Genomic DNA, 13,113 nt, shown 5'->3' with positions numbered 1-13,113 from the left:
ACTCCAGTCTGCTTTTGATTTAGGTCAAAAGAGTCCAAACTCCAAAGGTATAGACCTTGGCCATTTTCATTGCTTTTTTCAGGCAAGTTGCCATTAATTTTTCTTTTGTCTGTTTTTTTTTTTTTTTTTTCCCTTTAGGAGGAAGAAGCTCTGTGTCTTATTCTTTTTGTCAGGTATAGCATCATATTTGTAAGGAAAATAATTTTTAAAAAACAAACGAAACAAGTTGCCGTTGAGTTGACTCCAACTCTTGGTGACCCCATGAGTGTCAGGGTAGAACTGTGCTCCACAGGGTTTTCAATACCTGTGATCTTTTAGAAGTAGACTGCCGGGCCTTTCTTCCGAGGAGCCTCTGGGTGGACTCTAACCTCTAACCTTTCAGTTAGCAGCCAGGCACGTTAATTATTTGTACCACCCAGGGAAACATTAGGGATATTAAGGTGGCATCCTAATTGAAGAGTGCTAAGTAATTATAATAGGGGCTCTGATCAGCAGGTTTTTGGTCCCCATAGCCTTTGCCCCTGGATTTATATTCATTAATGCTGTATTACATGGCAAAAGGTACTTCGTAAATGCCGTGAATAAACCTTAAAATAGGAAGATTATTCTGTATTATCTGGGTGGGCCCAATGTAATCCTATGAGCCCTTAAAAGTAAAGAGATATGGGGGAAGACATTAGAGATTTGAAGCGTTGGAAGGACTTGACTGGCCATTGCTGGCTTGAAGATGAAGAGGGCCACATAGAAAATGAAAGAAGGAATGAATTCTGCCAACATCCTGAGTGATCCTGGAAGCAGATATTTTCCAGGTATCCAGAAAGGAGCACAGCTCTGCCAGTACCTTAATTTCAGCGTTGTGAGACCCTGAACAGAATCCAGCCATACTGTGCTGGACATATGCCTACAGAATTGTGAGCTAATAAGTAGGTGTTGTTCTTTAAGCGTCTAAGTTTGTAGTGATTAGTTTTAGCAGCAATAGAAAACTAATATAGGTGTAGAAGGAGATTACTAAAGAAACTCTGTCATTCACATACCAAAGTTATAACTTGCTAACGTCTTCTCTAACAATGGGGAGTTGCTTATGTACTTTTCCTCAGGTTTCCTCTGGTCTGTTATAAGCCTCCAGTCCCCGTCTGCCCCTCGTAGGCAACAGCAAAATTCAAACTCCACCTTTACCAGTTGCCATAGCATACTTGTCATTGAATTAGTCATGACACTCCTCTTTTGTAGATAGAGAAACATGGATAGGATCTTGGGACTTGTACCATATCACAGTTCAATAATTCTGTAATAAATTCACATGGGACTTAAATTTCTGACTTCTCTGGATTGACACAAAACTGTATGAGTTCAGAGCAATTAACTTGGGAAAGGTAAAGACATTGGTGCCATATTAAAATATCTGTGCCATATTAAAATATGAAGCCCGATTCTCCTCCCACCTTCTATTTCCATTAATGATGCCATCTAGTACCTCCCACAGTTCTGTCTGTCAAAGAGGCTCGGAGTGTTGGGGTAATCTTTAATTCATTGTTCTCCTTGACTGTAACCTCTTCTTGCTAATTGCTGGTCATGTGGATTCTCCCTTCTATTGTCTATACATTCTATAATGACTTTCCAGTCTAAAAATACTGCTATTTCTCCCTTCTCAGCTACTGGCCAGATACCCTTCTTAAAGGAGTGTGCTGAATAGATTACTCTCGTGCAGATGAACTTCGTTGCCTATTGAATCTTGTTTACATCCTTCACCCAGGCTTTTAGTCTGATGTTATGGGGCCCTGATCAACCTTGACTCCCGCTCCTGTCTGTGCCCCAAGCTTTTGGCACTGGGACTCGCTCATTTTGTTCATTCTCCGGAAAATGCCCACCTTAATTTCTTGCTCTGTCCAGCCTTCAAGGCATGTTTTAAATGCCCTTTGTCTGTGAAGCTATTTCTCATCCTTCTCCTCCCCGACCTTTTTCTTATCCTCAAACCAGCAAATCCCATCCTAAGCATCCGTGGGGTTTGTTAAAAAAAAACCAGGGTATTAAAATGATAAAGATTGTGGTTTTATTTTTTGTTGTGTGTTTGCTTAATCATTTGCTGTTTTGATTTATCAGAGGTAGGTTATACCTAAGATAGGCACTTGTTAGTATATTTGGGTAAGGAGGGAAGTTTCACCGATACTTGTAATGCAGAAACTATAAAGATGTAATTGTTTAGACACTTTCTTCTGGCTGGGCTGGTGATCAGTGACTCAGATTTGTTTAGATGGTTCACTGTATCCCATTCATAATCTTAATTTAAAATGTTATGTCACATTGTGGCGATTGCAACCAATGTCACAAAACAATATGTGCATAAATTTTTTAATGAGAAATTAACTTGAGCTGTAAACTTTCACCTAGAGCACAACAAAAAATGTTAAATTAGCTTTGCATGAGCTTGGAGAAAGATATACATGGGGCGTAGAGGGAGTCAGGGTGAAATGAGTGGGGACAGGGTACTGGGGCAGAGAAGGAAGATATTACCATAATTTAAAAATATGTAGGTATGTATGTAAATGTGTGTGGATAATGTCATGAAAAATATATAAAATTATAGCTATATAATTATGCCAGGTTTAATGAACACATGAAAGTGAATATAACTTAAAGATTATGAATGGGAACTCTAGAGTCATATTGTATGACTGTTGCACAACTAGCTGTGTGACCTTGGGTAAGTTACTTAACCTCTCCAGACTTCAGTTTCCTCATCTGTAAAATGGGGGTAACAGTAGTACTACCTTTATGGGGTTGCAGGTATTACATAGGTTTGTATATGTAAAGCACTTGGAATAGGACCTGCCATATAGGAGGTCCTCAGCAAGTGTGAACCCTGGTGATGAAGCTCTTGGCAGTACAGATTTGGCAACTTTAGTTTTCTTGCAGTCTTTTCTATCTTACTTAACCCTTTTTCTCTCATTTTGCTGGTTTTTCTTCTCAGTCTGTTTTCTCTGTATGTTCTTCTGCTCCTCATACATCAGTTTGTGTTTTTTGAGGCATATTATTGAGGATACCGTAGAGTTTCTTTATACTTCATGCTGGATTCTTCAATAAATCATTTTCAAAAGTGTGTATATTTTTTCTGAGTTATTTCTATGCTCATTCTTTCCCTAACTAAAAAGTCCTTTTTTTTCATAGATTGTATGTGGTTGGTTTATTTTTTCCTTAGTCATCTTCATCTTCAAGAAGACATTAATTCTCAGGAAGTTTTTAGATGAGGATCAAAATTAGTAATTGACTGAAAAATGGTTAAAGTGAGGAATCATAAAAACATATGTTCATTTTAACCATTTTGTATGAACTTAACTCCTTTAAGTGTATTTTATTCACTAATCTGTAATTCAGATCTCAGTCCTCTTCTCTGAATTCTGCTGATTTGGGTGCTCATTTTGTCTTACATTAACCCCACCCCATCTAAGATTTCAGGTTTCATTTCTTTAAAGTAAAGCAAGCTGAGTGCAGAATCTCTCTAAATTTTTATAATTTTTTCTGCTGTTTCACAGTTACCACACATGTTTTGGTAGAAATTCTTTTAGTGTCTGTCCAAAGCATTGGACTTAAGCTGCATTTTTGTGCTCCTGTTTTATTGGTTTATGTCGTATTTAATTACAGAATTATAACAACAGGTGCAACTTGTCAATATAGGAATTGGAATAAACCACACTGACTCTTGTAAGCATCAACTCAACTAGGAACAAAAATGAGCAGAGGGTCCCAAAGGGTATTCTAGAGTCACGACTGATAGGAGTTTTGACTGTATGGTTTACAGAGGGATGGGAAGCATCAGTGAATCCACAGAGTTCATTAAATGGAAGTCAATTAAGGGAATTTCAAACATGGCAGTGATTCTCAGGCTCTTTTTTGTAGTGGGCATCAGAATCACCTAGATGACTTGTTAAAATACCAATTTCTGGGTCCCTCTACCAGAGTTTCTCATTCAGTAAGGATTGGGAGCCCTAGCATTGCCTTTCTAACAAGCTCCCAGGTGATTGCTAATGCTGCCGGTCCAGGGCACTCGCTTCGAGGACTACTGCCCTGTAGCAGGTTTTGGTGGTGTGCATGCAGACAGGCTCCTCCCAGCATCAGCGTGCATATGGCAGAAGGCTGTATTATTTCTCAATTTGTCCCTACCTACCTTCTAGTGGGTGTTCCTCCCATAACCAGACATTAGGTTTTCTGTTACTCTTGATTGTTACTGTTGTGCTGAAATGTTTACTCTCTTTTTTTTTCTTCCTTCTTTGTCTACCTAGAAACTTTATATGGAGAGGGTCCACTGAGGATCTTTTTTCCTTGAAAAAGATAGAACTACTAGTTAGCTCTTTAAACCTTGCTGGGCGTGCTGCTTCAAATAACGTGTCCCCCCAGACTCTTCAAAGAAAAAAAAGTTTGCCTGTCAGAAAACTTGTTTTTTGGCAATAGCTTCCCAGCTGCGGGGCGGAAAGGCAGGGATGTGGGTGTGTTGTCAGCAAACTGGAGACAGATTGTCTGATTGCTCTGTAATCTCCCTTTCAGAACTGGCTGACGGAGCTGGAGATCTTCGCTATCATCTTCTCAGCTGCCATCCATGACTACGAGCATACCGGAACCACCAACAATTTCCACATTCAAACTCGGTGAGGAGGTTGACGTGTTTGGAGAAGAGGCAAGAGGGGGCAGGGATAGAATTTTAGAAGTCAGGTATTAGTCACCTTTCTTCTGCATGGTTGCTCTGTTCTAGCTTTTTGAAACAAATGAGCCTTTAAACAGGAGATCAGTCTGGGCAACTTCAATCAACACTTCTAGCTGTTCAAGTCATTTGCTTCTAATCATATTTTGTTCAAACCTAACTGGGTGTCCTTTCCTCCTCTATTCTAGTGCTAACTGTTTGTTTGTTTGTTGATGTGTTATGCATACTCAGCCTGTTTCTAAGAGAATGCAGGGCAGCTTACATAAAAGCCCAGATAGGTAAATGAAATCAGTGAAGATTGGCGATGACTGGAGCGTTGGTATTAACATGAATTAAGCCTTCTTAACTTTTTTATACTCTCTGATCTCTAGGGTTCTGGTGAGACACTCTTCTCATTCTCCTTGACTTCATCTCTGTCCAGTGCTTACTTCCCTCCCTGGCACAGGGTTTGGAAAGCTAGGTTGTCTCAGGCAGGCCACTTCCACCACAGGCAACTGGTGCATCCTCCCAGCGAACTGCTAAGTAAATGCAAACCTTTGTCAGGGATGGTAAATATGGGTTCAGGCGTTCCCCGCTAAACCTCATGATCTGTAACAGACATCACTAATTTTGTATCTTTTTCTTGCCAAGCTGTGGATTTAGCCTTAATATTCTTCTCAGCATAGAGTTCTAGGCGAGCAGTAACAGCCACGGGTGATTTTCATTAGCGTGAAGGCTTACCTACCCTCTCCCGGCTTTAGAACATACCTTCTCCTAAGACCATGATATGGAACTGGAGGGAATCTGACAGTAGGATTAAATTGGGCCTTGACATCAATAGAAGCTAGGGTTTGGGGATAAATGGTAAGGGAAAGGGAAAGAATGTAGCAGGCAGAGGTGGGAGTTTAACACTAAATAACTGTGGATTTCACTTGCAAAAGCAGAGCCGTATCCTAAATAGGTTTAAATTCATTAAATCAATCTACACGTATTTAATGAACCCAGCACTTAATTATGGGTTATACGAAAGAAGACAATGGCATCTATCTGATCCTTGTTTAGAAGGAGGATTTCAGTGGAATGGAAGCCAGCCAAAGGACTTAAGCTGGGCTCCCTTCAGTTCCCACCTCTTACCTCTTCACATAGAATAGTCCCAACAGCTGGGAAGCAGCCTTTTGTGGTTCTGTTCCAAGGTCTGTAAATACAGGGAGTTCCATGGAGTAACTTGTTTAATGTGTATCTGTGAGTGGAATCATTGCTCTGAGGCCGGAGAACCACAGTGATAGCCCTACTGAAGGAACTGAGGAGTAGGAAGAGCTGTAGATGGATCTTTGCTAGAGACCAGTATCAAAGGCAGTCACAACCCAGAGAAAAACAGCTTAAGTACAGGAGGTGGAAAATAGCTCATTGTCACAAACTACACATCAGTTAGGGCCTGACCTACTCAACAGATGGAAGAGCAGATCTTTTCACCTCTGGATTTTCAGCTTTTGTGTTATATCCAGACCAGTTGCTGTTGAGTCAACTCATGGCAACCCCACGTGGGTCAGAGCAGAGCCATGCTCCACAGGGTTTTCAGTGGTTGATTTTTTAGAAGTAGATCACCAGGCCTTTCTCCCAAGTTGCTTTTGGGTGGACCTTAACCTCCAACCTCTCGGTTAGCAACTGAGTGTGTTACCTTTTTACATCACCCAGGGACTCCATTATATCCGCAGAAGTAGAATAATTCCAGGGGGTTTGGTTAAGCTTGCTTTGGAATGAAATTTAAACATGGCCTTCTTTAATAAGATTTTATCCTAAGCATCTTGCTCATGTGATCCTTGTTCAGAAAACTAAGTTTGTGATCATGTCCTTTTTGTTCTTTGAGTGACAGAGTGTTAAACCTAACACTTTAAAGATATGCTACACAAATTCCAAAGTTTGGCCAGTGACAGATGGAGGTCATCTTGGGGAGCAGTGGCCCAACTGGCAGACGTAGCTTCACCCCAGCCCTGCCACGTGCCCACTGTGGGGCTTTAAGGAGTCACTTTACATCTCTGCAACACAGTTTCCGTGTTGAGAAAAAAATAAGCTCTCATAATATTTCATTAAATTAAAGACACTAAAATCTTATACAGCCCTGTGCTTAGTGACGTTTAGTGGCACAGTGGTCTTTGAGAAAGTGACTGACAATTGTCTTACATGATCCTTATATTCTTTACTGTCAGTTTTCGTATCTGACTTTTGCATGGCAAAATGTTAAGATCAAGCTACTACCAGGTGGTATGTGTTCATAGAAGTACAGCTAAAATAAATGAACAAATGAATCGATTGAATAAAATAAAAATCAAAAGTTAAAGATGTTCCAGAAAATACAAGGAAGTTTGATGTTACCCACGTTTTTTTAAAAATCACCTTTGTAACTGGTACAGGTAAATGAGATCTGGTTATAAAACAGCTTTCAGAGAATTCTGAAATACGTCACGTATTTCACATTAACATATTGACATTAAAATATGCTACATATATGTATTGATCATTGTGTCAAGAAATGTTAGTTTTAGTTTTAACTTTTTGGTTGATATAAACAGCATGGGGCAAAGATAATTTCCATACACAGGAAAGAGAGGTGGTGCGTGCGAGCCTGGGGAAAGTTACCCGAAAAAGCCTGGTTGTTTAGCATCCTAAACAATTTTTCTTGGCTCTCCATGCAGATCTGATTCAGCCATTCTGTACAACGATAGGTCTGTACTGGAAAATCACCATTTAAGTGCAGTCTATCGTCTTCTACAAGAAGATGAGGAAATGAATATTTTGATCAACCTCTCAAAGGATGACTGGAGGTAAGGATGAGATGAGAGAGATCTGGAGGCCAGGGAAGAAACTAAGAAGGGTAGATAAAAGATGCTGCTTTTGAAGAAATAATACTCTGCTTAAAATTTTTAATGCAATTTTTCTTCTGTAAACCAAAACCCAAAACCAAACCCATTGCAGTCGAGTTGATATTAACTCATAGCGACCCTATAGGCCAGGGTAGAACTGCTCCATAGGGTTTCCAAGGCTGTAATCTTTACAGAAGCAGACTGCCACAACTTTCTCCCATGGAACAGTTGGTGGGTTTGAACCACTGACCTTTTGGTTAGCAGCCAAGCATTTTAACTGCTGTGCCACCAGGGCTCCTTTTTTCTCTATATACTTTTTCTTACCACAAATATTCAAATATATGTAAAGAGAAGCTATAGAATGTTATGATTAGGTACCAAAAACTTTTTTGGCCATCTTCTCATTGCTTTTCTACTAATGGACCAGGAAATGAAAACAGTTTAGGTCAAATAATCCAGTATTGGGCTAAAAATTCTCAAGAAAGAATATATGAAAACCCACATGTTCCTTTTTTTCCTTATTGTTTTGTGGCATTGGTTGCCAACCCCACGACGTGTCAACACACTCCGCTTCTTGACCTTCAGTTCCCCATTACCAGCTTTCCTGTCTCCTCCTGCCTTCTCATCCTTGCTTCTGGGATGGAGTGCCCATTTTGTCGCATTTTGTTTTATGGGCCTGTCTAATCTTTGGCTGAAGGGTAAACCTCAGGAGGGACTTCATTACTGAGCTCTAAGGGTGTCCAGGGGCCATATTTTTGGGGTTTCTCCAGTCTCTGTCAGAACAGTAAGCCTGGCCTTTTTTTTTCTTTTTGTGAGTGAGAATTTTGTTCTACAATTTTCTCTAGCTCTGTCTGGGACCCTCTATTGTGATCCCTGTCAGGGAAGTCAGTGGTGGTAGCAGGGCACCATTTAATTATGCTGGACTCAGTCTGCTGGAGGCTGTGGTAGTTGCAGTCTATTAGTCCTTTGGACTAATCTTTCCTCTTTGTCTTTGGTTTTCTTCATTCTCCTTTGCTCTAGATGGGATGAGACCAGTGCAGTATCTTAGATGGCCACACACAAGCTTTTAAGACCCCAAATGCTACTCACCAAAGTAGAATGTAGAATATTTTCTCTGTTAGCTATGTTATGCCAATTGAGCTACTTGAAAACCAACTTCTGATGGTGTCCGAGTGTAGGTGGACCATTTGCTGTATGGTGCCGTAGAAAACTTGTGTTAATTTTATCTTAGCTTCTGAAATCTGAATTTTACCACATAATATTTGTTTTTTATCATATATTTGGACTTCTTAAAAATCTGTCTAAATATGCTAAGGAAATTATTCTGATGTTTAAAAACAAAACAAATCAAAACCAATACTTAGTACTTCATTCTGCTTCCTAAATCACATTGTGTGGCTTTGTATTCAGGGACACCTGGGTTTGAATATGGACTCATTTACTTACTATCTGTATAACACTGGTTACATTACTCAATCTCTTTAAAACTTTTTTTTTTTCTAGAAAATAGACAATAAGATCTACTATTTAATGTGTTAGGATTATAATAAATGAGACAATCCCTTTAAAATGCTAAGCATTTAGCAAGCCTGCAAATCATTGTAGGTTTATATATAGGTCAAGATGTTTCAAAACTTATAGGCAAAATCATTTAAATCCTTACGAAGCTCTGAATCCATATAACTCAAACAATGCTTACATTTTAGATAAGTGACACGCTGTTTATTGTATATGTGCTAGCCATTATGCGAGGATTCAGAGAAATAAGCCTTATCAAACAACGTATCTGAGAAACTGGTTTCTAGTAAGAGGTGGCTAGGAGTTTCCATGCAGCTATAGTTTGTTAAAACACAGGGGGCATTTGGCTTGGATTTTTATTGGAAAATTATGGATTCAGCCAGTATCTGGAAAATGCAGAGCATTTCAGTTAATCAGTGAACATCTTCATGAAAAAAGAAACATTTTATCCAGTTTAAATGTTTATAAAGATATAATGAAAAGTTTGAATATGGCAGAGAACAGCATCACACATATTTAGATGCATCATGGTGTTGAAGGATTTGTACGAGAGCTTGTTTAGATAGCATACATTCCTGGTCTACTGGCAAGTAAGTAAAGTATTCCAAAACTGGCATAATTGCCTCTTAATTTAATTTCGAAGCATAAATATACTCCCTCAGTTATCTATATTTTTGTAGTGGATTTTGTACCTACTGTGTTTTTGCCCAAAATTTAACTATATTACACCTGCACCTTACTTACCAACATGGTTAGGTTCCAATGACCAGATTGTTATGCTAAAATTGGCATTATACAAAAATGGAGAATGACCACATCAGATCACAAAATGGAGGATGACTACATCATTACATAACTGCCAAATTGCATCATTGCATAACTGCCTGGACAATTTGACATATAACCTTAACCATCAGAGCCAGTGTTGCTCTGATTCACACCTCAGTGTTTATTACTGGCAGACGTACGTTGTTAATGTGCAAAATAGTCAGATACTAGATTTTTTACTATTGCAGTAAATGTGAAATATTGTATAATGAGATAGTCGATAAGTGAGGAGTAGGTTTATTTGTGTTTCAACTGTATTATGATCATAAGCTACATTCACTCTTATAGTCTACTATACTGTAGCTGGAGTAGGCAGTATCTAAACCCAGCATCTCCTGGAGCACACTGGAGCACATGACTGCAGCCATACTGGTTGTTTATCTTTAGTTCTCCATTGTTATTGGTGGGAACTTGTGAAGTGCCAGTTGTGAATGATCAAAACGTTATAAAACTGAATGATTCAACAATAAAAAATGGAATGATTAAGCAAAATATTGGTGAATTTAGTGTAAAAAAAAGTCTAATGAGCCATTTGAAAGTACAGTTTAGTGAAACCTGTTTATATGTTAGTTTTCATATACTTTTCTTATCCTGCATTCCCTTTATTACAACAACGAGATAGTGAAATATAATTCGGTTAGAATCATGGAGTGTATCAGGAATTGGGATAGTCCAATTTAGTGGAAACTTCATTTCAGTTATGACCTGTAATGCTATGGTTTGTTTCTACACCTTGTTTTTGTGGGATTCTGTATGTTAAAAGACTGTAGTTGATGATTCTATTATTTAAATTACATAGAGTTGGTGTTCTATGTGTTTATTCAAGGATAGCTTTTAAAATATTTTATTGTTTTACCATATTTTATTAATTTGTAGATTCTGTACATCAAGATGTTGGTATTATATCATAAAATAAAAATATTTATTATTTAGAGTTCTCAGTTAAGCATATTAACCCATAGATAACTTACGTTTAGTATCCGATGTCTTTCTAAGAAAACAATTTTACGTACTTATTTATTGACCAACAAAATTGATTTAGACTTTTTAGGATATTTGTAAATAAATGTGTTACCAGATATTTATTGCATTTTGTGATGGTTAAGGTTGTGTGCCAACTTGGCTGGGCCATGATTCTCAGTGGTTTGGCAGTTATGTAATGATGTGATTTAGCAGTTATGTAATCATGTAGTCATCCTCCATTTTGTGATATAATGTAATCACCTATGATGTGATCCGCCCATCAGTTGTAAGGGGAGTTTCCTTGGGGGTGTGGCCTGCATCCAATATATATAGATGTTCTGGCAAAGCTCACTGGCTTTTGCTCACTCTGGATGCTGTATCTGGCTCATCATCATCTGACCTCCAGTTCTTGGACTTGAGCCAGTGGCCTGCCATATTGCCTCATGATCTTGGGATTCATCCACCTCTGTAACCAGTGAGTCAGTCTGCCATCTTACCTGCTGATCTTGGACTCATCAGCCTCCGTAGACCGTGAGCCAGGAGCCTGCCATCTGACCTGCGTATCTTGGGTTCTTTAGCCCCTTCAGCTATGTGAGTAAGAAGAAGCTTCCAGCCTGATACCTGACCCATGGACTTGGGACTTGCCAGCCTCTACAACTGCGTGAGCCATTTCCTTGAGACAAATCTCTCTCAGTATCTGCTTTACTGGTTTTGCTTCTCTACAGAATTCAGCCTAAGACATTTGGTAGCTAGGGTGGTTCTAGAGAAACAAAATTGTAAGTGTGAGTTTTCTAAATTGGTTCTCAAGTCTAGTTAGTCTTAAAGATGTTGATGACTTTGTTTCCAGTAGTAAAGAGGGTACTGCTAATCCATGGTGTAAGGTGGTAATAGAAATATACAAAATATCACCACCAATAGATCAAGTGTTGGTGAGAAGTGAGGCTCTGGGTGATCACATGTTTGATGTTTTTCTACAGCTTTGTCAGAATGACCAGTATAAGGAGACTGGTTGGTTGATTCTATTTTCACTAGAGAAATTGGTGTAAGAAAGATGAGCTCAGGGCTTCAGAATCACAGCTCAAGCACTGCACAAATGACCTCAAAGTTGCCTTTTGTGCCCTGAAAGAAAGCCTTATTTCTTATAGTGACAGAACTGATACTGCCGAAAACCAAACCCAGGATCCTATTGTAAGAGTGGCTGAATTACAACGTCAGTTGAATTCTCGACCTTGAATGGTGTCTAATGTTAAAATGAGGGCACTGATTGGGAACAAATGGGATCCTGAAACTTGGGATGGGAACATATGGGCAGATAATCAGGAAGATGGGGACTCTGAACCCCTAAATTCTGTTGAATAATTCCTGCCAACAGAACCAGCCCTGTCACTCCCATCTGAAGAGATTACTCTATCTTTGCCTAATAAGCTACCCTCTCTAGTAAAACCATTAACCTCTCAACCCCCATCTGGTAAGATTAACCCAGCTCTGTCTGAAGAGCATTTGTCTGAGGTACTGCCTGGGGCAGCATCTGAGTCATTGCCTAGGGAGGCATCTGAGTCATTTCCTGGGGCATCACCTGAGGCAGAGCCCTTACAAGACTTTGCTAAATGTTCTCAGAACACATCTCCACCACCCATTTTTGCTTCTAGACCTATAAAACCCATAAAAAACCAAACCCATTGCCATTGAGTCTATTACAACTCATAGCGATCCTATAAAAAAAAAAAAATTTTTTTTTTTTTCCTATAGGACAGAATAAAACCACCCCATAGAGTTTCCAAGGTGCGCCTGGTAGATTTGAACTACCAGCCTTTTGGTTAGCAGCTGTAGCACTTAACCACTTAACCACTACTAGACTTAAGTCCCAGTGAACCCTAAAAGGTGAAAAAGAAAGTGTGACCCAGAAGGAGGTATGCCAAACTCCAAAAGAACTGCTTGACTTTTCTAATATGTGTAGACAGAAACCTAAAGAATATGTGTAGGAATGGCTTTTAAGTGTGTGGAATAATGGTGCAAGGAACCTAAAGTTGAATCAGTCTGAGTCTGTTGATATGGGTCCTTTAAGCACAGATTCTTCATTCATTGTTTCAGCTTGAGAGGTTAGGGAAGGATCTAATAGTTTATTTGGTTGATTCACTGGAGCATGGATTATGCAGTGGCCTATACTAAATCAAATTGAAGTACCTGACCTGTCTTGGTATACTATGGAAGAAAACATCCGAAGGTTAGGGAAATTGGCATGTTAGAGTGGATTTATCAGGTTAGACCCAT

The 13,113-nt window shown here is 39.2% G+C and overlaps 1 protein-coding gene across 8 annotated transcripts in view; it reads left to right on the top strand.

Annotated features, from left to right (window-relative positions):
- The window catches only part of PDE1C (phosphodiesterase 1C), a 604,116-nt gene that overhangs the window by 485,114 nt on the left and 105,889 nt on the right, over positions 1-13,113 (top strand). For all 8 annotated transcript variants that reach the window (XR_010322749.1, XM_064290126.1, XM_064290125.1 and 5 more), the window contains 2 exons: positions 4,540-4,640; positions 7,366-7,494. Coding sequence is in view for 7 of the 8 variants with exons in the window: in XM_064290126.1 (XP_064146196.1) it covers positions 4,540-4,640; positions 7,366-7,494 (230 nt within the window). In the remaining variant the exon portion in view is untranslated. The remainder of the gene's footprint in view (positions 1-4,539; positions 4,641-7,365; positions 7,495-13,113) is intronic.

This window comes from Loxodonta africana, chromosome 8 (genome assembly GCF_030014295.1).
Source record: "Loxodonta africana isolate mLoxAfr1 chromosome 8, mLoxAfr1.hap2, whole genome shotgun sequence".
NCBI classification, from domain to species: Eukaryota; Metazoa; Chordata; class Mammalia; order Proboscidea; family Elephantidae; genus Loxodonta; species Loxodonta africana.
This window is presented reverse-complemented; position numbering and strand designations above follow the sequence as displayed.